This window comes from Salvelinus namaycush, chromosome 38, assembly GCF_016432855.1.
Source record: "Salvelinus namaycush isolate Seneca chromosome 38, SaNama_1.0, whole genome shotgun sequence".
NCBI classification, from domain to species: Eukaryota; Metazoa; Chordata; class Actinopteri; order Salmoniformes; family Salmonidae; genus Salvelinus; species Salvelinus namaycush.
The window spans coordinates 2421082-2445771 of NC_052344.1; the positions used below are offsets into that span (position 1 = coordinate 2421082).

The 24690-nt window shown below is 44.6% G+C and overlaps 1 protein-coding gene across 1 annotated transcript in view; it reads right to left on the reverse strand.

Annotated features, from left to right (window-relative positions):
* The window catches only part of gramd4a (GRAM domain containing 4a), a 61720-nt gene that overhangs the window by 30251 nt on the left and 6779 nt on the right, over positions 1 to 24690 (reverse strand). Inside the window, exon 3 of the mRNA XM_038978128.1 lies at positions 13803 to 13923. Within this exon, the coding sequence (XP_038834056.1) occupies positions 13803 to 13923 (121 nt within the window). The remainder of the gene's footprint in view (positions 1 to 13802; positions 13924 to 24690) is intronic.

The following is a 24690-nucleotide window of genomic DNA, read 5'->3' on the forward strand; positions in this document are numbered from 1 at the left end:
CAAATGTCATGTTTGTGGTTCAATTGTCCTTAAAATAGCTAAGACACATGCCCGAGTGTCGCTCTCCTGTTCTCTCCACTGACCAGCTGAGAAGAAACTGATTTGCGGTTTGAGTGTCATCTCCTCATAATCCATATCCCACACACAGTGGGGAGACTGAGCCCTTCACAGTTAGAGTGATGTCACACCCTCGAGCTGCTGGTCTAACCAATAAACTTGAATCTACAGGAGGTACACACAAACAGTACAGATAGCTAGGAGATAGTTACCCAGAAAAGACAGGTCAATTATTCTGCGGCTATCGAGACAGACAAAAAGAGGCAGACAGACAAACGGGTCACATGAACCTACTGAGGTTGCGGGAGACCGAGGTCTTAAAAACAAAATGGGTTGTGTTAACTTACTGAGGTTGAGGTTGCTCTTGTGCGATTTAATCTTGTCTGTCCAACCGCCTTCGACGAGCCAGGCAAAGTCTGGGTCTGGGCCGCTGCAGTCCTCCATCTCCTCTGATACACCACGCCCGCTCACCTCACATACACAGCCAGCACCCTGCGGAGCTAGGGTATTGACTGACACCACAGGATCCCACACTCCAACTGGGCTATGGTATTGACCAAAACCAGAAGCGACCCAACTCTCTACACCTCAGAAAAGCGACCCGCCCCAGCACTCTGAAACAGGCCCAAACAACCTAGTCCCACTACGCTGAAGTTGGGATTCAGTGGAAGGTTACTGCCTAACGGACCTGACCCAAATAAAGACTCCCAGTCAGCAGCCAGACAGCCGGTCTAGGTGTCAAGTTTATAGCCTAGCGTCACACTGCGACATGTGTACCAAACAAACAACCTCATAGCCGATCAAAACTCCAGAGGAGAGAATCAGGGTATGTGGGTCTAGTCTGCTTTGAGCGAGTCACAGCTGGATCCTATAGCATAAATACAATAGAGGCCCTGCAGAGTTAGAGATGGAGCCTTGTAGAGTCCCTAAAACGGCCTGGAATCTACCAACCAAGTACGTTGGACTACTCCCCTCCCATGCAGTCTGTCCCGACAGAACCTCAGGACCCCTATACTAGTCAAAGGCAGCGTCCAGTGTGAATGCAATGTGTGTATGCAAGCAGACAAATAAATTCCCTCTCATCTCGGCTAAGAGGAGGAAAAGTACTGCATGAGATTACACCAGCAGAACAACGGGTCCATTCACACACACAGACCTGCTGTGTTCACATTCTGTACAGTACTTAACACACCAACAACGAGGGTAAGTAGTTAGTGTAAGACAGCGCTATGCATGCATGTACACATCAATAAAAAATTAAAAACCATGGCAGTGTTACGTACTGTATACGTAGACGTCGTTTTAACACACACGATGCGGATTGGTCAAATCGGTAGGTGGGGACAGTCAGAGACTGATTGGCTGATCTATTAACCCCGGCACACAAACAAAGCCCATGCACACAGGGTCGATCTATTAAACAACAGACCCTACAGGTCCCAGAGACACTGTACTATTGGCACCAACTCCAGCCTACTGTGACCCCGATGTCACCATACCTCATGCTACTGTTGATGTCACTGCTGTCCTGACACAATCCAACTGCATTCCATACAGGACAGTTAGTTCCGTCCTGTTCTGTTGGTGACTGATCAATATTCTCCTATTGCTGCCCTGCCCTACATCCCACTGGGTTAGAGAGACACACACACACAGAGAACCCTGTGTCAAATCAGAGGGCCTGTTGTCCAGACCTCTGGCAGTCTCTATGGGGGTGCCACAGGGTTCAATTCTCGGCCCGACTCTTTTCTCTGTGTATATATGGCATCACGCTTGCGGCTGGTGATTCTCTGATCCACCTCTACGCAGACGACACATTCTGTATACATCTGGCCCCTCTTTGGACACTTAAGAAACCTTCAAACGAGCTTCAATGCCATACAACTCTCCTTCCGTGGCCTCCAACTGCTTTTAAATGCTAGTAAAACTAAATGCATGCTCTTCAACGGATTGTTGCCCGCACCTGACCGCCCGACTAGCATCACTACTCTGGAAAGTTTGGACTTAGAATATGTGGACAACTACCTAGGTGTCTGGTTAGACTGTAAACTCTCCTTCCAGACTCACATTAAGCACCTCCAATCCAAAATTAAATCTGGAATTGGCTTCCTATTTCACAACAAAGCCTCCACTCATGCTGCCAAACATAACCTCGTAAAACTGACTATCCTACCGACCCTTGATTTTGGCGATGTCATTTACAAAGTAGCCTCCAACACTATAAAAAAGGAAATTGGATGCAGTCTATCACAGTGCCATCCGTTTTGTCACCAAAGCCCCATATACTACCCACCACTGCGACCTGTTTGCTCTCGTTGGCTGGCCCTCACTACATATTCATTGCCAAACCCACTGGCTCCAGGTGATCTATAAGTCTTTGCTAGGTAAAGCCCCGCCTTATCTCAGCTTACTGGTCACCATAGCAACACCCACCCGTAGCATGCGCTCCAGCAGGTATATTTCACTGGTCATCCCCAAAGCCAACACTTCCTTTGGCCGCCTTTCCTTCCAGTTCTCTGCTGCCAATGACTGGAACGAACTGCAATTAAAAATAAAAATCACTGAAGCCTTATATCTCCCTCACTAACTTTAAGCACCAGCTGTCAGAGCAGTTTATCGATCACTGTACACAGCCAATCTGTAAATAGCACACCCAAATACCTCATCCCCATATTTATCCTCTTGCACCCCATTATCTCTACTTGCACATCATAATCTGCACATCTATCACTCCAGTGATAATGCTAAATTGTAATTATTTCACCTCTATGGCCTATTTATTGCCTTACCTCCCTACTCATCTACATTTGCACACAGATTTTTCTATTGCGTTATTGACGTACATTTGTTTGTGTAACTGTTGTTTTTGTTGCACTGCTTTGCTTTATCTTGGTCAGGTCGCAGTTGTAAGTGAGAACTCGTTCTCAACTGGCTTACCTGGTTAAATAAAGGTGAGGGAAAAAAAGAAAAAAACACATCTAGCGTCCTCAGGAGCTAAACAAGGTTATGACAGGAACATTATGGCAGGAAATGGTGATAATAAAGGAAACATTGTTCAGAAGTAAACATTCTCCAAGCGTTGTGGACTAATGGAAGTGTGCATGTGCTGTACTCTACATTTAATGACACCAGGGCCCAGCGAAAACACGGTCTACGCATAGGCAAGTAGCACAGAGCCGATGGAAATCATACCCACAATTGACAGGCAAGCTTTGCTAGGCTTGGGTGCTTTTTCTCCCCCTTCCCTGACAACTTGACTGTAAGCCTGTCAACATCTCGTTTCGACCGGACGGACGAAAGCAAATGGAATTACCGTGGGGATAGATAGCTAGCTAATCACACTGCTACTACAACGCGAAGTTGAGAGACACTGGGTGAGCTTGAGTCAGGTAAGCAGGACGACAGCTTTATTTACCAGGGTGGGGGGAAACAAATGCAGTCTTTATACTTTCGGTGTAGTGAAAGTAGAGCTAACAGGGATGCTAGCTAATTAGCTGGTTATCTTCACCTGAGTGATGATAGCTAGCTAGCCGTCGCGTGAAATACAGAGTAGTGACCCGGTGTGTAAACCAAGTAACACGAGGTAGAAACACACGGCTAGGTCATCTTCTACAGGGGAATTTAAAAAGAGATGGTGCTTCAAAAGGTGGCTTAACACACTATGAAGAAACAGCACCGCTCATGTTAGCCAAACAAACTGAATGGGGGTTTAGCGCATAAGTTGACAGCTAACAACACCTGTGGTGCCGTTAGCCCACTAGCCAGCGAAGACACTGGAATGTTCAGCTAACTCTGAACGGTGGGGACCGATGGTGAGCTAGAGACCACAGGTAAAATGAGCTAAAGCTAGTGGAAACCTATAGACGGGATGCTAAAGCAGTGGCGCTAGCGAGCGATCAATGCTAATTGCATGCATGCCAGGCAACAGGTGTACTGTAGCTAGCCGACTCCAAAAAGCACTCCTAACAAGCTAACTTGAAAAATCAGTCAAATTAAGCTGAAGTTCCTGAAAATAGAAAAGAAGCCACAACTCTGTGGCGGGTGGCATCCCCCAGGAAGAGTAGCTAGTGCTTTCACAGCAGCCAATGGTGACCCCAATAAAAGACTAAATCCACGCCAAAAGGAACAGTTAAGAGCGCCAGTATTCTGAAGAAAGCTGCTTAACGAGCTAGTAACCAAATAGACTTGTGAAGTGGCGAAGAAACCATAGCATTGCAGGGTGTTATATAGATTGGCCTGTTAGACGTGCTTGAATCAGGCTTAAACCAAATGACCCATAGTGAGATCTGAGTCGACTGAAAGAACTACAATTATATTCTATATAAATGAAAATGACTTTATTACTGACGGTATACGCCCATGTTATATGGATGATATAACGTATTGAATATAGTTTAACTGCTGGGTCCTAAACAGCATAATTACAGTATTAGTCTGCTGACAACCAGGGAGATGCATGTCACTGTAAATAGCTGGAGATAAGACAGAGGGCTGGAGGAGGATGCTGTTTGTTTATTGCCTGCTTGCTGCTGCCTAATGTTCTATGTATCGCGTTAAACTCCTTATATAAATTTAAACATCCATTGTGCAATGTCTTGTTATCTGCAGTACTTTATGCTTAAAAGGAGGCATCTGCCTGCAGAATGCATGCTGCAGAATCGTGAAGTACAGACACACCCGACAACCACACAACAGGCTGCAAGCAGTGGAAACCAAACCAACGACAGTACTGAGATTCCTCTTCCGCACAATGAGTAACATATAAAAGCACAGCTCAGTCAGTAACCAGTCATAATAGAGCCAAACAAGCACCTGTATCGATCGTGCTTTGTCGTTCTAGGAGCCATTGTCGTATTTTCACAGGGTACATGAAGTGAGAGGGTTGTAGGGAAGCGAGGTTGAATCAGCCATGACAGAGAGAGCGAGATCTAAATTTTACTCATCTGTTCTGAGAGACGGGGGCTACAGTAGGGCAACAGTGACACAGCAACAATGTAACACACACACACACACGCAGTGAGAGAGGGACCAGCTGTTCTGTCTGTCACGCATCACAACACACCCACTGACCCAACAGGAGAGGAGGATGTTACAAGCTTCACTCAGTTGATCTATGTATGTATGTGGGTGGAGTGGGATTTTTTGGAGCAGCAGACACCTTTTGGTAATGTGATATGCACACCGGTCCCACTCCCATTCACAAGGGGGCGATAGAAACTTTTGTCAGCTCAGTTTGTGAAAGCAAGGAAGCGTTGCCTTCCCTTGCTAGCAGTAACTAGCTGGCAGTCTGGCAAAAAAAAAAATAGCAAGCTAGCTAGCATTTTTAGCTTCCCACATCTACATGTGAAATAATCAGATTTATATACATTTTTTTTTATATATGCCCTGCCCCCCCTGAGGGGCGCAGCGTTCTAAGACACTGCATCGCAGTGCTGCGGCGTCACTATGTGTCATTACCAGCCGTGACCGGAAGTCCCATAGGGCGGCGCACTCTACAAACCCACATTATGTCAATGACTCTGGTTAGTGCTACAACAGCACTGGGAAAACGGTCCCTGTAGAACTGAAGTGGAAGGAGTGATTGGTTGACAATATCAATACTCAGTGGTAAAGATGATCAGGCAACACAAGAACAAACAGGACCACCACAACACAGACAAGCCTGTTGTTTCCTCACCGACTCTCCATCTCACATGGTGACGGGTGCTGTATCCCAAATGGCACCCTATACCCTGCATAGCACACTATTTTTGAGCCCTGTTGTACCAGTCAAAAGTTGGACACACCTACTCATTCAAGGGGTTCTTTATTTTTTTACTGCTTTCATCTGTGAAGAGCACAGGGCGCCAGTGGCGAATTTGCCAATCTTGGTGTTCTCTGGCAAATGCCAAACGTCCTGCACGGTGTTGGGCTGTAAGCACAACCTCCACCTGTGGACGTCGGGCTCTCATACCACCCTCATGGAGTCTGTTTCTGACCATTTGAGCAGACACATGCACATTTGTGGCCTGCTGGAGGTCATTTTGCAGGGCTCTGGCAGTGCTCCTCCTTGCACAAAGGCGGAGGTAGCGGTCCTGCTGCTGGGTTGTTGCCCTCCTACGGCCTCCTCCACATCTCCTGATGTACTGGTAGCGCCTCCATGCTCTGGACACTACGCTGACAGACACAGCAAACCTTCTTGCCACAGCTCGCATTGATGTGCCATCCTGGATGAGCTGCACTACCTGAGCCACTTGTGTGGGTTGTAGACTCCGTCTCATGCTACCACTAGAGTGAAAGCACCGCCAGCATTCAAAAGTGACCAAAATATCAGCCAGGAAGCATAGGAACTGAGAAGTGGTCTGTGGTCACCACCTGCAGAACCACTCCTTTATTGGGGGTGTCTTGCTAATTGCCTATAATTTCCACCTGTTGTCTATTCCATTTGCACAACAGCATGTGAAATGTATTGTCAATCAGTGTTGCTTCCTAAGTGGACAGTTTGATTTCACAGAAGTGTGATTGACTTGGAGTTACATTGTGTTGTTTAAGTGTTCCCTTTATTTTTTTGAGCAGTGTATATATATATATATATATATATATATATACACACACACACAGTGGGGAGAAGAAGTATTTGATAACCTGCAAAATCGGCAGTGTTTCCTACTTACAAAGCATGTAGAGGTCTGTAATTTTTATCATAGGTACACTTCAACTGTGAGAGATGGAATCTAAAACAAAAATCCAGAAAATCACATTGTATGATTTAAGTATTTCATTTGCATTTTATTGCATGACATAAGTATTTGATACATCAGAAAAGCAGAACTTAATATTTGCTACAGAAACCTTTGTTTGCAATTACAGAGATCATACGTTTCCTGTAGTTCTTGACCAGGTTTGCACACACTGCAGCAGGGATTTTGGCCCACTCCGCCATACAGACCTTCTCCAGATCCTTCAGGTTTCGGGGCTGTCGCTGGGTAATACGGACTTTCAGCTCCCTCCAAAGATGTTCTATTTTGTTCAGGTCTGGAGACTGGCTAGGCCACTCCAGGACCTTGAGATGCTTCTTACGGAGCCACTCCTTAGTTGCCCTGGCTGTGTGTTTCGGGTCGTTGTCATGCTGGAAAGACCCAGCCACGACCCATCTTCAATGCTCTTACTGAGGGAAGGAGGTTGTTGGCCAAGATCTCGCGATACATGGCCCCATCCATCCTCCCCTCAATACGGTGCAGTCGTCCTGTCCCCTTTGCAGAAAAGCATCCCCAAAGAATGATGTTTCCACCTCCATGCTTCACGGTTGGGATGGCGTTCTTGGGGTTGTACTCATCCTTCTTCTTCCTCCAAACACGGCGAGTGGAGTTTAGACCAAAAAGCTCTATTTGTCTCAGACTACATGACCTTCTCCCATTCCTCCTCTGGATCATCCAGATGGTCATTGGCAAACTTCAGACGGGCCTGGACATGCGCTGGCTTGAGCAGGGGGACCTTGCGTGCGCTGCAGGATTTTAATCCATGACTGCGTAGTGTGTTAGGAATGGTTTTCTTTGAGACTGTGGTCCCAGCTCTCTTCAGGTCATTGACCAGGTCCTGCCGTGTAGTTCTGGGCTGATCCCTCACCTTCCTCATGATCATTGATGCCCCACGAGGTGAAATCTTGCATGGAGCCCCAGACCGAGGGTGATTGACCGTCATCTTGAACTTCTTCCATTTTCTAATAATTGCGCCAACAGTTGTTGCCTTCTCACCAAGCTGCTTGCCTATTGTCCTGTAGCCCATCCCAGCCTTGTGCAGGTCTACAATTTTACCCCTGATGTCCTTACACAGCTCTCTGGTCTTGGCCATTGTGGAGAGGTTGGAGTCTGTTTGATTGAGTGTGTGGACAGGTGTCTTATACAGGTAACGAGTTCAAACAGGTGCAGTTAATACAGGTAATGAGTGGAGAACAGGAGGGCTTCTTAAAGAAAAACTAATAGGCCTGTGAGAGCCGGAATTCTTACTGGTTGGTAGGTGTTCAAATACTTATGTCATGCAATAAAATGCAAATTAATTACTTAAAAATCATACAATGTGATTTTCTGGCTTTTTGTTTTAGATTCCATCTCTCACAGTTGAAGTGTACCTATGATAACAATTACAGACCTCTACATGCTTTGTAAGTAGGAAAACCTGCAAAATCGGCAGTGTATCAAATACTTGTTCTCCCCACTGTATATATGTATGTATAGCCGTTTTCACAGCATAACATTTAAAAAAGGTCTCTCTTTTCAGGTTTAGAAGAAATGACTGCTAAATGCTAACTCCTGTTCATATAAGCTGGTAGCATAGCTAGCATACAGAAATCAGTGGTGGTAGTCAGTCCAAGTGTAATGCAGTTGATTGGGGACGATGACATGAACACGTACTGGGGTCGACATCCAAACAAGCATTATCGTCAGTTCTTTTTCTCAACATAGTGTGAAATACACAAACAATAGTCTAAATATAGGCCAATTTTGCTGGGGGGCAACCTTTCCCCCTTGCATTTTCATGGCATTTCCATTACTTTAGTCGAGTTCGATTGATCTCTTTACCGCATGTATACAGATTGCCTGAGTGTTCTAGTAGCATAGCCTGTCTAGTAGCTTGAGTTTTTTTTTCAGCTGTTCAGACTGGGGCCTCAGAAGAACTATAGGCAATGCTATAGTCTAACCACTAGCCAGTTGAATCTCATCCACTCAGACCCCATATTCCGGTCTCTTTCTCTCTTCCCCCTGCTCCACTACCTCCCCACACTGAACAAACTGTGCAGAGATGAACAGAACAGAAAGCAGAGATGAACAGAAAGCAAGAATGAACAGAGCAAAGTCCATTTAGCTGCTAATGGATTCTCATGCTTCACTGCTCCTACTGGTCCAATTACACTGGGAGGAAGAGAGGGATAGAGGACTGGAGAAAGAAAGCAGAGAGAGGCCTGGTCGGGACCTGTATTACCCAGAAACAGATTCATGAACACAACAGTCCCCTACTGCCATTCAGTATGAAGTGTGTAGAGAGGCCAGGGACTAAACAACATCTCTATTCTGACCTTCAGCAAGGCAAGGCTGCCATGTTGTGACAGTCTTCTATAGCACGCTAAACACTAACTCAGACTTCAGGTATGGACGACTGTCATTGGTAACAAAGCAGAGGTGAATAATGCATGAGTATGTCAAGTATATATGCAGATTATCTTTTATAACAGTCCATCTTCCCTCTCCATACAGATCCCACACAAACAGGAGAGAGTGAACTTGAAAGAGCAAATTACCCTGACCAAAAAAAAAAAGTGGGCTAAGTACCAACGACACAATGGCACTCAACTCTGTAGACAACATTCACTGGGACATTATGTCTGTCTAAATGAGTACTGGTGATGAGACCGTGCTGTTATTAGATGACGAGTCTCTCATCCATCTGTGTGTAACAGGGTCTTCATAAGGACCCTCTACAGGGCTGAGATGGACTACGCCTAAATAATTTAACTGCTAACAGAATACACCTATATAAGAAAAACTTAACAGAATACACCCGGCAGCAATTCCAGCTTTAGCTAAAAACATTTCATTTGGATCTATACATTTGACATGAAATGTTACATATTTATTGTACCAGTCAAAAGTTGACGCTCATTCCAGGGTTTCTTTATTTTTACAATTTTCTACATAGTAAAATAGTGAAGACATCAACAACTATGAAATAACACATGGAATCATGTAGTAACCAACAACAAAAAACATGTTAAATCAAAATATATTTTATATATGAGATTCTTCAAAGTAGCCACCCTTTTCCTTGATGACAGCTTTGCACACTCTTGGCATTCTCTCAACCAGCTTCATGAGGTAGTCACCTGGAATACATTTCAATTAACAGGTGTGCCTTGTTAATTTGTGGAATTTCTTCAAGTGCAGTCGCAAAAACCATCAAACGCTATGATGAAACTGGCTCTCATGAGGACCACCACAGGAAAGGAAGACCCAGAGTTACCTCTGCTGCAGAGGATAAGTTCATTGGAGTTACTAGTCTCAGATTGCAGTCCAAATAAATGCTTCAGAGTTCAAGTAACAGACAGATCAACATCAACTGTTCAGAGGAGACTGCATGAAATCAGGCCTTCATGGTCAAATTGCTGCAAAGAAACCACTAATAAGGACAACAATAAGAGACTTTCTTGGCACAAGAAACACGAGCAATGGACATTCGACTGATAGAAATCTGTCCTTTGGTCTGATTCGTCCAAATTTTAGATTTTTGGTTGCAACCGCCATGCCTCGGAGACGCAGAGTAGGTGAACGGATGATCTCTGCATGTGTGGTTTGCACTGTGAAGCATGGAGGTGGTACGATGGTGCGTTGCTGGTGACACTCAGTGATTTATTTAGAATTCATGGCTAGCACAGCCTTCTGCAGTGATACGCCATCCCATCTGGTTTGCACTTAGTGGGACTATCATTTGTTTTTCAACAGGACAATGACCCAACACACCTCCAGGCTGTATAAGGGCTATTTGACCAAGAAAGAGAGTGATGGAGTGCTGCATCAGTTGACCTGGCCTCCACAATTACCTCACATCAACAAAATTGAGATGGTTTGGGCTGAGTTGGACTGCAGATTGAAGAAAAAGCAGCCAACAAGTGCATGTGGAAAATCCTTAAACTGTTTGAAAAGCATTCCAGGTGAAGCTGGTTGAGAGAATGCCAAGAGTGTGCAAAGCTGTCAAGGCTAAGAGTGGCTACTTTGAAGAATCTGAAATATATTTTGATTTGTTTAACGACTCCATATGTTACATTTCATAGTTTTGATGTCTTCACTATTATTCTACAATGTAGAAAATAGTAAAAAATAAACACCTTGAATGAGTAGGTGTCCAAACTTTTGACGGGTACTGTATGAGGCAAAGGTACAGAATGGCACCTTTTATTCAGGGGTATTTTAATACATATCCATTTAATCATTTAGAAATCAAAGCATTTTATGTATCTAACCCCCATCTGAAGGTGTCATAAGATCATACCCCCAAAACATGCTAACCTCTCACCATTACTAATAACAGAGGCGGTTAGCATTTTTTGGGGGGGTGGGGGGGGGTTATGATATTTATTCATCCATAACTATGCCACTGATTATTCACGATTGTCACGTCTAGTCCCACTCCGGTGCCCAACGGCGCCAGTTTACTAACCACCGGTCCTGGCAACCCATCATTACGGACACCTGAACTTCCCTGATTATTTAGCCCTCTTTGTTAAATCAGTCCTTAGGTGTTACTGTCTCATGTTCAGTTCACATCCCATGTTTGTTCTTTTGCATCTGTTCCGTATTAAAAACTCACCTGCTTTCTGACTCCCGGCGTATACGTAACAGAGACTATCCGTAATCATGGTAGCATCCACATTGAATGTAGACGTGTTCAGAAACATATTTTTTGGGGTTACAATAAAAGTGACTCCAAAATGACCAAATTCATTATTAACCATTAAAAATTGGACACAACATAGTCCGAAACACAAGAACAAACTGCATATGAATCCAACATCCAAGTTCGTAGAGTCCCAAGTTTGATGTAATCATTGCATGCTAGGAATATGAGACCAAAATACTAACCTTTTAAATAAATACTTTAATACACTACAGCTGAAGACAACTGGAAACTCTGGAAAAAAAACACAAAGAAAACAAGTACCGACTCGCAAAATGTTTAACAGTCATCCAACTCTTAAATCCAAGTTGAGAACTCTGGCCTCTTTCTAGAGCTCCGACCTAAAGATCACTGACGTCATGAGTTGACCTTATTCCACCCCCCCCCGCCCGAGTTCCCAGCATCTTGAAAGCCCCATAAAACCAGAGAATGCCAGACTTTGATGACAAAATATGCCCACAAGGACAGCCGCACCACCTTCCTGTTCAAGTGAGCATTGCACAACAAAGGGAGTCCAAAAATGTCTTGTATGCTGCTGCAGACATTATGTAATATGCCAGGGAGATATGTATACTGTAGCTAAGAAAGTAATACTAAGTGTATGTTGTGTAGTAAGCTGTTAGTAGCCCATGTGCCTCACCCTAATCATTTTGTCCCTTTCCCTTCATAATTTAGCCTACTGTTCTGACTTGGTGGTGCACAGGTAGTCTATAGCCTGATTTAGCGAAAACTAATATTGTAAGAGCTTTCATTATCTGCTTATATGCTCCCTTTATTTATCCTACTGTGCTGACTTGGTGTACAGGGAGAATACTGTACGAACGGCGCATGTTCTGTATTCTGTCCCTGTACATTTCAAAAGTGCTGAATAAATAGTTATACTGACTACATCCGTCCTAGCTCGCTCATTAATGTCTTAATAGAAATTATGGATGGCCTCTTATGCGCTTGTCGGTCCCTTATGCCATAATTTGTAAATCTCAATAATCAGTAGAAAACACATTTGTTTAGGCAAGTCAGCCATATCAGCTATGTCTTTTTTAAAAGGCAGTAAATGAGGCTGAATGAACTGTTTCGCTGCCAGACAAGTCTCTGCTGATAGACAGGTGTAGCGGTGGTAAGGATTCACTCCATGGTGCTGAAAAGAAAGCTCTGCTGTTGGGACAGCTTTATGTAGGCCCTAACAGTTTGTGGGCACTGTTTCTAACCATTATAGTGCAATTTATGTATTGTTTAGTGTTGTGTAGTGGCTTTGCTGGCATGCATCAACCATTAAAAAAATATATATATATAAAAAAAATAATAATAATAAATATGGGGTGTTTGCCCCACCAACATTTGCATGCCAAAATCGCCACTGGTAAGAGGCACATCAGCAGCAGAACAGCATAGCTAGCTAACTAGCAGATTTACATAATCAACAACATGAATGATCAGCTGATAGCCCATCCTCTTTAACCAATGTGAATCTTTAGGAGGCATTGCAATTAGCTTGCTTTTAATTAGCTTACATTCTCACTACAGAGTCAGTTTATGAATTATGGAAGTCTATTTCTGTGTGCTGTTTTATTTAACAGCACACAGAACTTAGTCAAAGTGCTTTCATTTCTAAATAATAAAAAAACAGTATGTAAGAAAAATATCCTCAAATAAAAAAGGTGATATTCTGTACTGTCGCCACATATAAAACATCAAATCCAAAATGCTGGAGTATAGAGCTAAATTAAACATTTTAGCTTCACTGTCCAAATAATTACTAGGGGAGTGTATATTTAGCCATATAGCTTTAGCTTCACTATAGCTTTAGCCATATAGCCTTAGCAAAAGGCTTTAGTCATACAGTTTTGGCCCGCGTGTTAGCTTCAGCAATGCATGCTCACACTCTCAGGGATGCAGAGGCACACTGGCAGACCTGTGGATGGAAAAACAGCACACACACACAAACAGCACAGGCCACTACACGTGCTACACTACCGTAGCATGGTACAGTATGTACCCATCCCTGAGTTGGGTTAATGGGGCAGGGCAGCCACATTGGCCAGAGGCATTACGAGAGTGGCTGACCCAGCACAGAGGTGTGTGTGTTAGAGTATGAACATGAATCGGCACAATTGAATTTGCTTCCCCCTCAGGCTCAGTATCCCAACTCTCTCGTCCATCCCTCCACCATCCTCTCGTCCCCATCACAACACCCATTCCTCCCCAGCCTCTCCCATTCTCACCCGGACTCCCCAATTCATGTCCACAAGCAGATAGCAACGGAGGATGACTAAAAAGCTCCAGTAGCTAAAAAGTGTGTTAGGGTTGCTAAGGTTACTTACGTAGGAAGTGTTTCTCCAGCAAGGCAATCTCCAGATGACCCTTCACCTCGTTTAGCCGGTCCGACTCGCTCCTCTGGAAGTCTTGAAAGGCTGCAGCCATGTTGAGAGCCCCCGAACCCGCCTGCACACAGAGGAGAAGCGCACGTTCATACAGGCGTAATGTCAACGCACACGCCCACACACTGGAAGTCCTGAAAGGCGGGCTCCATGGTGCGAGCCCCAGAACTCATCTGCACGCACACACACCAAGAGGCTGAATTAACATTAATACAGGCATGACGTCACACACACACACAGAAGAAACGCACGTTAAAAACATACATGAGATCGACTTAACACACATTAAAACATGCATGAATAAAACCGACACACACACACACGCGGCGGAGTAGCTATATCTCCAGTATGATGACTCACACGGCCAGTGCGTTTCCCTCCTGTTTTGAAAAGCGTTGCAAAGGAGATCCCTACCGACTGACTCGCTGTCCTCTAGTCTAAACGCAACACTGATGACTCAACCACTCTCTCCCCCCCAACTGACTCATGGCTTTAGTCCACAGATTACCAGACCAATACCAGGTGAGAGAGAGAGAGATGGTGAAAGAGGGGAAGAGTAGGGGGTGAAAATCAGTAGATGAAAAAGATGTGTCAAGAGAAAGCGACAGAAATAGGATTGTGTTGAAGAAAGCAACAGAGGATGAAAAGGAGGGAGGAGAGAAGGAAAGCGTGGAAGCTGCCGTTATTCTGAGCCACTGCAGGTTTACCAGCCGCCAACGGACCAACGCAGGCAGGGTGTCCCTTTAAGAGGCTCCTGCCACAGACAAAGACAGTCGCGGCCAACACGCACATAAAGCCAAAACACACACTGCAGCAGCTTCTTCTCCCTGCAGCATTCCTGACTGCAGCCTGTCTTAATCTATTACGCTGCCTGTCAAGTCCATGAGAGGCAAACACTGCATGAGAGAAAGAGAAGGGATGAGAAGAGAGAAAGGAATTTAGTTAAGATGCCCTACTTGGGATGCAGCCAGTGATTAACAAGGGATGATGAGAAAAGACGGTGAGATGAATGAAAAACTAAAAAACAGAGAGCCTTCGCTCTGTAGCCCAAATGTCAGAGAGAGTTGATTTGAGAAGGAGGATAGAGAGAAACAGGGGGGGGGGGGGCAGAGAGGGGAGGGGCTAGACTGGGTGCGTCTGGAACAGGAAGTAAACACCCAGGTCATGTGATCTGGTCCTGGAGGAGCAGAGAATCAGCAGTGCAGAACTAGCATGGAGTATCTGCAGCACTGAGGAACGAGCAGTAGTGTGTGTGTTTAATGATTTTATTCATTCGTCTTATTTACAATGACGGCCTACCAAAAGGCCTCCAGCGGGGACGGGTGCTGGGATTACAAATAAAAGTGGAGGACAAAAACACATGACAAGAGAGACACCACATAAAGAGAGACCTAAGAAGACAACACAGCATGGGGGTGTGTTGGGGGTCTATGTTGCAGAGCCCAGGAATTTAAAGAACTGGGACGCTGCGTAGCCCAACTGAAGGGTTCTTTCTCAAACTCTGGGTGAAGCATATTACTGGCATCTTCATTTACAAAACCACTGCTCAGGTCTACTCCCCTCAGTTCTATGCTTCTATTTCTATGATTGTGAAAGTTGTTTCTCAGAAAATGACTAGAGAGTCAGCAGGTCTCATTGAGCTGGTCTCATGTTTGCTCCCGGGCAGAAAACATCGAGAATTATTAGGCTTACACCGTATAACCGACTATTTTGAAATATCGACATTAAGATTTACAATATCGCTCATGGGTACCCATAAACAACCCCCACCCGCCATAAGTATCAACTAATTGATATCTAGTTCAGTGCTCCAGCTATACATTTGCTAACTAAGATGGCTAGATGTCAAGATCAAGCTTCTTGGTTACACCAGACATTCAATCCCTCCTGGATCAAGATCCCTGTTGCCTAAATTGTTGTGTATAGTTTTTTTTAAATTATAAATATTTTTTTATATACTCAGTGTGTGTGTGTGTGTGTGTGTGTGTGTGTGTGTGTGTGTGTGTAAAAAAAAAAAACATCCTAATATCAAGTTGCAAACCCCCCTTTTTGACAACAGAACAGTCTAAATTCATTGGGCCATGGACTCTACAACACGTTGAAAGTGTTCCTCAGGGATGCTGGCCCATGTCGTTTACAAAGCTTCCCACAGCATTGTCAAGTTGGCTGGATGTTGTTTGGGTGGTGGACCATTCTTGATACACATGGAAAACGGTTGTGTGAAAAACTCCATAGCTCTGCAGTTCTTGACACAAACTGATGTGCCTGGCACCTACTACCATAGCCCATTCAAAAAGGCACTTAAATATTTTGTCCTGCCCATTCACCCGCTGAATGGCACAAGCACAAGCCATGACTCAAGACTTAAAAATGCTTCTTTAACAGGTCTTAACAAGTGATATCAATAAGGGATCACAGCTTTGAACTTGATTCACCTGGTCAGTCTCATGGAAAAAGCAGGTGTTCTTAATGTTTTGTACACAAAGTATTCAGACCCCTTGACTTTTCCCACATTTTGTTACATTAAAGCCTTGTTCTAAAATTGATTAAACGTTTTCCTCAATCTACACAAATACCCCATAAATAACAAAGCGAAAACAGAAGGCATTTTAGCAAATTTATTAGAAATAAACTGATACCTTTACATAAGTATTCAGACCCTTTGCTATGAGACTCGAAATTGAGCTTAGGTGAATCCTGCTTCCATTGAACATCCTTGAGAGGTTTCTACAACTTGGAGTCCACCTGTGGTAAATTCAATTGATTGGACATGATTTGGAAAGGCACACACCTGTCTATATAAGGTCCCACAGTTGACAGTGCATGTCAGAGCAAAAACCAAGCCATGAGGTCGAAGGAATTGTCCGTAGAGCTCCGAGACAGGATTGTGTCGAGGCACAGATCTGGGGAAGGGTACCAAAACATTTATGCGGCATTGAATGTCCAAGAATACAGTGGCCTCCATCATTCTTAAATGGAAGAAGTTTGGAACCGCCAAACAATCGGGGGAGAAGGGCCTTGGTCAGGGAGGTGATCAAGAACCTGATTGTCACTCTGACAGAGCTCCTCTGTGGAGATGGGAAAACCTTCCAGAAGGACAACCATCTGTGCAGCACTCCACCAATCAGGCCTTTATGGTAGAGTGGCCAGACGGAAGTCACTCCTCAGTAAAAAGGCACATGACAGCCTGCTTGGAGGACTCTTAGACCATGAGAAACAGGATTCTCTGGTCTGATGAAACCAAGTTGAAATCTTTGACATGAATGCCAAGCATCACTTCTGGAGGAAACCTGGGACCATCCTAACGGTGAAGCACGGTGGTGGCAGCGTCATGCTGTGGGGGTGTTTTTCAGCGGCAGGGATACTAGTCAGGATTGAGGCAAAGATGAACGGAGCCAAGTACAGAGAGATCCTTGATTAAAACCTGCTTCAGAGTGCTCAGGACCTCAGACTGAGGATGAAGGTTTACCTTCCAACAAGACAACAAACCTAAGCACACAGCCAAGTCAACTCAGAAGTGCCTTCGGGACAAGTCTGTGAATGTCCTTGAGTGGCCCAGCCAGAGCCCGGACTTGAACCTGATCGAACATCTCTGAAGAAATCTGAAAATAGCTGTGCAGCGATGCTCCCCATCCAACCTGACAGAGCTTGAGAAGATCTGCAGAGAATAAATGGGAGAACCTCCCCAAATACAGGTGTGCCGAGCTTGTAGCGTCATACCCAAGAAGACTCAAGGCTGTAATCGCTACCAAAGGTGCTTCAACAAAGTACTAAGTAAAGGTTCTGAATACTTATGTAAATGTGATATCAGTTTAAAATGTTTAATACAATTTCTAAACCTTTTTTGCTTTGTCATTATGGGGAATTGTGTGTAGATTGATGAGGGGGGAAAACAACTTAATTCATTTCAGAATAAGGCGGTAACCTGTAACCAAAATGTGGAGGAGTCTGAATACTTCCCAAATGCACTGTGTGTGTGTGTGTGTGTGTGTGTGTGTATTATTTTTGTTGTTTAATAGTGCCCCTTGTGTAAACCTCCAGTAATACAGTATACCTCGATATGGTACAGAAACGGCATGACAAAACTGGATACCTTCCAACCCTAATAATTATATCTGTGGCAGGTAAACCGTCAACCAAACTACATAATGGTACATTTGATGTGTGATTATAGGGGAAACAATTTTGTCCAATCGAAGACAGACCAATAACAGACACCAACCACCACAGACAGACCAATCACAGATCCCCAACATCAGAGGCAGACCACTCGCAATCATACCCTGTGGGAAGGAATCAAACATCAGAGAGCACTCCTAACAGAAAGACCTCAACATCACTATCAGAGGATTCTAACCAAGATCAATGACAGATCCACCCACCTGGTCTGCTGTGATGGGAGGGAGTGTTAGGGGGAAAAGGATGGACGTTTTATAGCAGAAACAGTGAGGACATTACCTTTTCTTTCTGCAGTTTTGTCCAGCTCCAGTGCCAAGTTGGATGTGTGCAAAACAGCCTGTTCATATAGGGAGCAATAAGGGCCCCGTGAGACAGCTGTAGGCTGTAGCCCTCAGGCTTGGCCTGGTGTTGTAGAGAGGGGCTGGACTGCAATACTGTCTGCCAGACAGACTACTAAAGTAGATGCCTGATCACGTTGATAGAATTCCTTCCACGTTAGGTCAAGCAAACAACACCGTAGCGAAGGTCTGGACTTAAAAAGCCAGTCTTACCTCTAGAAGCAGTAGAAATACAGATTTTTTTGGTGTTCCTCTGGGTTCAGTCACAGGCCATGACTTGCAAAAAAAACTCCCGCTGAGATTTGCTCTACTTAGATGGGGATTAAAAACGGGCAAAACCATAACATTACAGAAGCAAGGAATAGATTCATGATTGCTCCGAGATAGTCAACAGTACTCCTGCTCAATTCAACCAATCCGGAAAGTTCCATAGTTTAGCTAAATATTGATTAGAATGCATCTGAGCCTTGTACCTTTGCAGAAAGCCTTAAAATCAGGATTGGGGACAGCGAGTTGACACGTTGATGGATCACTTGCACCTACAATCTCAAGTGTTGTATGAGATATTGAATGAAAAGCTACAGTAGATAGGTCATACAAGAACGGCCGGGATAACTCCGCTGAGGAATTGCCTCCTGTCGTGTTATTTGCTATCTCATTCTCCCTTAAGCTACAAACAGGCCGAGACGTCTTATTGAGCTGAAAATAAACATTTACTCCACTTCTCATCCATTAATAGCCTTCGCCTGTCATCATCTAACCCACAGAACCAAGACAGAGACAATAGAACAAGAGAGAGGTGCATACAGTACAAAGAGAGAGGGAGAGAGACAGCGAGACCAAAGAGACGAGAAGTGGAGGAGAACAACTATTTTCATATCATCTGATGCCAGAAGCCATAAGGTGATGTAACGCTAACCGTTAACACACAGTAACCCGAAGCAGCACTCTAGGCTACTGGGAAGAAGGCGTGGCAACGGTTGGTGACCCAGTATCTCTGGCACTGGTCCCAGTGCAGGCTTAATCAGAGGGAGAACATTTTGGGTGTGCTGTGGCCAGGGGATTAATACTCGTGACCAGTGCCTGTGTGCCAGTTCATTAGAAGTGCCAGTTAACCAGTACGAATAGGTTTGTCAAACTCCTTTCTCCAGGGCTTGCATTCAGTCTTTACCAAGGTCTGGAGGAACCCGCTTAAATTTATTAGGTTTCCTCACCGTAAAAATGGTCCACTTTCCATCACTATTGGAACTTTCAATGCTCCCGGACTGTCTAGCTTTAGTTGACTGTTAGCAAGCTGGACAAAGTAAACTGACCACAAATGTAGGTCCAGTATGTCTACACAGTTATATTGTTTTAGTCATTTCAATTGAGATCGTTTCCCCCCAGAAAAGCCACCTGCGGGCCAGATTGAATGGGCTAGAGGGCCAGGCCTCAAGTTTGACACATAAGTTAAGAGGTTAAAACACAGGGGAATGGGAGACCATTTCAATAGTCTAAAGAATCCTACTCCCCTTTTTTTACCTTCCTAGTCTGTATATCGCCTCCCGAGTGGCACAGCGGTTTAAGGCACTGCATCTCAGTGCTAGAGGTGTTACTACAGAACCTGGTTCGATTCCAGGCTGTATCACAACCGGCCGTGATTGGGAGTCCCATAGGGCGGCACACAATTGGCCAAGCGTCGTCAGGGTTTGGCCGTCATTGTAAATAAGAATTTGTTCTTAACTGACTTGCCTAGTTAAATAAAGGTTCAATTAGAATTTAATATCTAGATGCCCGTGTCTGAATCCCATGCGCTGACAGGCGCCATAAGGGGACGAACAGGGAGAATACAGCATGGAGGGTAAAGTATGTGCCTTCGAAAAGTATTCAGACCCCTTTAATTTTCCCACAGTGTTACAGCCTTATATTTTTAAATTGTCCCCCCCTCAATCTACACACACATAAATTATGTCTAAACAGTTTTTGCTAAGAAACTGAAAAATTACATTTATTCAGTACTTTGTTGGGGCATCTTTGGCAGCCTCAGGTCTTCGTGGGTATGACGCTACAAGCTTGGCACATCTGTATTTGGGGAGTTTCTCCCAATCTTCTCTACAGATCGTCTCAAGCTCTGTCAGGTTGGATAGGGAGCGTTGCTGCACAGCTATTTTCAGGTCTCTCCAGAAATGTTAGATTGGGTTCAAGTCCAGACTCTGGCTGGGCCACTCAAGACAATTGAGAGACTTGTCTGGAAGCCACTCCTCAAATCAAGCCCTTAAACAACAATTTAAAAAAATCTTAACTTAAAGTGTTAAGTAAAAAATAAAAGTAACAAATAATTAAACAGCAGCAGTAAAATAACAAGCGAGGCTTTGTACAGGGGGTACTGGTACAGAGTCAATGTGCGGGGGCACCGGTTAGTTTAGGTAATATGTAGGTAGATTTAAAGTGACTATGCATAGATTATAAACAGAGTAGCAGCAGCATAAAAAAAATCTAAAATAAAAAAAATAGGGGCCTGGTTAGCCATTTGATTAGCTGTTCAGGAGTCTTACGGCTTGGGGGTAAAAGCTGTTAAGAAGCCTTTTGGACCTAGACTTGGTGCTCCGGTACCGCTTGCCATGTGGTAGTAGGGAGAACAGTCTATGACTGGGGTGTGTGGGGTCTTTGACAATTTTTAGGGCTTCCTCTGACACCGCCTGGTATAGAGGTCCTGGATGTCAAGAAGCTTGGCCCCAGTGATGTACTGGGCCGTACGCACTACCCTCTGTAGTGCTTTGCGGTCGGAGGCCGAGCAGTTGCCATACCAAGCAGTGATGCAACCAGTCAGGATGCTCTCAATGGTGCAGCTGTTGAACCGTGAGGATGAGGACCCCTGCCAAATCATTTCTGCTGAGGGAAATAGGCTTTGTCGTGCCCTCTTCACAGCTGTCTTGGTGTGCTTGGACCATGATAGTTTGTTGGTGAAGTGGACACCAAGGAACTTGAAGCTCTCAACCGGTTCCACTACAGCCCCGTCGATAAGAAATGGGGGTGTGCTCGGTCCTCCTTTTCCTGTAGTCCACAATCATCTCCTTTGTCTTGATCACGTTGAGGGAGAGGTTGTCCTGACACCACACAACCAGGTCTTCTAGCGGATCCACACAACCACCTCCTCCTCCTCCCTATAGGCCGTCTCATCGTTGTCGGTGATCAGCCCTACCACTGTGGTATCGTCGGTAAACTTGATGGTGTTGGAGTCGTGCCTAGCCATGCAGTCATGAGTGAACAGGGAGTACAGGACGGGGTTGAGAACGCATCCCAGTGTTGTCTTGACTGTGTGCTTAGGGTCGTTGTCCTGTTGGAAGGTGAACCTTCGCCCCAGTCTGAGATCCTGAGCGCTCTGGAGCAAAATTTCTGTACTTTGCGCCATTCATCTTTGCCTCGATCATGACTAGCAACCCAGTCCCTGCCGCTGAAAAACATCCCCACAGCATGTTGTTTCCACCAACATGCTTCACCGTAGGGATGGTACCAGGTTTCCTCCAGATGTGGCGCTTGGCATTCAGGCCAAAGAGTTCAATCCTGGTTTCATCAGAACAGAGAATCTTATTTCTCATGGTCTGAGAGTCCTTTAGCTGCCTTTTGGCAAACTCCAAGCAGGCTGTCATGTGCCTTTTACTGAGGAGTGGCTTCCATTTGGCCCCTCTACCATAAAGACATGATTGGTAGAGTGCTACAGAGATGGGAAAACCTTCTAGAAGAACAATCATCTCCAAGAGGAACTCTGGAGCTCTGTCAGAGTGACCATCGGGTTCTTGGTCACCTCCCTGACCAAGGCCCTTCTCCCCCGATTGCTCAGTTTGGACAGGTGGCCAGCTCTTGGAAGAGTCTGGGGATTCCAAACTTCTTCCATTTAACAATGCTGCAGAAAGGTTTTGTTACCCTTCCCCAGATCTGTGCCTCGACACAATCCAGTCTGAGTTCTACGGACAATTCCTTCGACCTCATGGCTTGGTTTTTGCTGACATTCAACTGTGGGACCTTATCTAGACAGGTGTGTGTGCGCGCACCTTTCCAAATCATGTCCAGTTGACTGAATTGACCAAAGGTGGACTCAAATCAAGTTGTAGAAACATCAAGGATGAGCAATGGAAACCGAATGCACTGGAGCTCAATTTCGTGTCTCATAGCAAAGGGTCTGAATTCTTACGTAAATAAGGTATCTATTTTTGCAAAAAAAATCCAGAAACCCGTTTTTGCTTTACATTATGGGGTAGTGTGTAGACTGCTGAGGATTTGTATTTATTTAAATACGTTACAGCCTTATTGTAAAATGTAACAAAATGTGGAAAAAGTCAAGGGGTCTGAATACTTTCCGAAGCAATGTTTGTGTGTTTTCCTGAGGCCTCCTCCAGTCAGTGACCTCTCACACCCACTCAGTGAGCAGCTGCCCACATGCCTGGCATATAAACACACGGCGGGCAGCCTGCGACATGCACAAATAAAACACTGGGAGACGTACACACAATTGCGCACACACACACAAAATGTGTGCACTCAGCCTAGAGGCCTAACTCTGCAAAGGACTCAATTTATATTAGAAATCAGCAGATGAGCACAGGAAACTGGCCTCCTTTGAGGAAATGATACAATCAAGTGACTAATCTAGTGTTTTAATTTGGGGGAAAACACTGGCTGATGAAGCGTGAACAAGTCCAGATGACGGCGCAGTTTAAAATATCCCCTGAAGACAAGAGCCGCCCAAACACTGAGATCATCGGCAGTACTGATATATTCATTTGCAAGCAGGGGAGGATAAATTCACTGAGTAACCATAGTGGATGAAAGCCTATAGGAGGTACTGAGTTTACCCTGTATCCCTCCATCCATCCAGCCAACCCTCTGAAGAATGAGCAGAGTAAACAGGAACAAAGCATATCAAACCGCCCTGTGTTTCCTTCACTCTCTTTCCCGTCTCCTCTGAAGTAGGTTTGTCTATTATGTCTCCCTGAGGGACATGTCATCAACTCCATTGGAAGCTGCCACACACACACACACGTCTGTATTAACATTAAAACGGTAGATATTAAGAGAGGTCATAGACATACAGTGCATTTGAAAAGTATTCAGACCACTACTTTTTCCACATTTTGTTACGTTACAGCCCTATTCTAAAATGGATTATACAAAATTTAAAAAAATCATCTCCACACACACACACACAACCCCAAAATAACAAAGCAAAAACAGGTTGACATTTGACAAATGTATAAATATAAAAAAACAGAAATATCTTAATTACATAAGTATTCAGGCCCTTTGCTATGAGACACGAAATTGAGCTCAGGTGCATCCTGTTTCCATTGATCACCCTTGAGATGTTTCTACAACTTGATTGGAGTCCACCTGTGCTAAATTCAATTGATTGGACATGATTTGGAAAGGCGCACACCTGTCTATATAAGGTCGACAGTGCATGTCAGTGCAAAAACCAAGCCATGAGGTCGAATTGTCTGTAGAGCTCAGAGACAGGATTGTTTCAAGGCACAGATCTGGGGAAGGGTACTAAAACATTTCTGCAGCATTAGAGGTCCCCAAGAACACAGTGGCCTCCATCATTCTTAAATGGAAGAAGTTTGGAACCCCCAAGACTCTTCCTAGTGCTGGCCGCCCGTCAACAGGACAACGACCCTAAGCACACAGCCAAGACAACACAGGAGTGGCTTCGGGACAAGTCTCTAAATGTCCTTGAGTGGCCCAGTCAGAGCCCGGACTTGAACCTGATCGAACAACTCTGGAGACCTGAAAATAGCTGTGCAGCTCCCCAGCCAACCTGAGAGAGCTTGAGAGGATCTGCAGAGAATAATATGGGGGGGGGGGGGGGGGGGGACTCCAAATACAGGTGTGCCAAGCTTGTAGCATCATACGGAAAAAGACTCGAGGCTATAATCACTGCCAAAGGTGCTTCAAAAAAGTACTGAGTAAAGGGTTTGAATACTTACGTAAATGTAATATTTCAGTAGTTTCTTTTATAAATTGGCAAACATTTCCACAAACCTGTTTTTGCTTTGTCATGGGGAATTGTGTGTAGCTTTATAAGGGGGAAATATCTATTTAATACATTTTAGAATAAGGCTGTAAAGTAACAAAATGTGGAAAAAGTCAAGGGGTCTGAATACTTTCCAAATGCACTGTATAGTCAGTGTCCAGATTTCAGTTGACATTTAACCCTTCTGAACAGTCAAGGCAACAGTTCTCTTGACATGCCATAGGCCTATTTGAAGTCCTGGTCTTGTGACTGGCGAATTTGCATAGCTCCTCAAACAACATTAGGCACTGATCATCCTCTATTA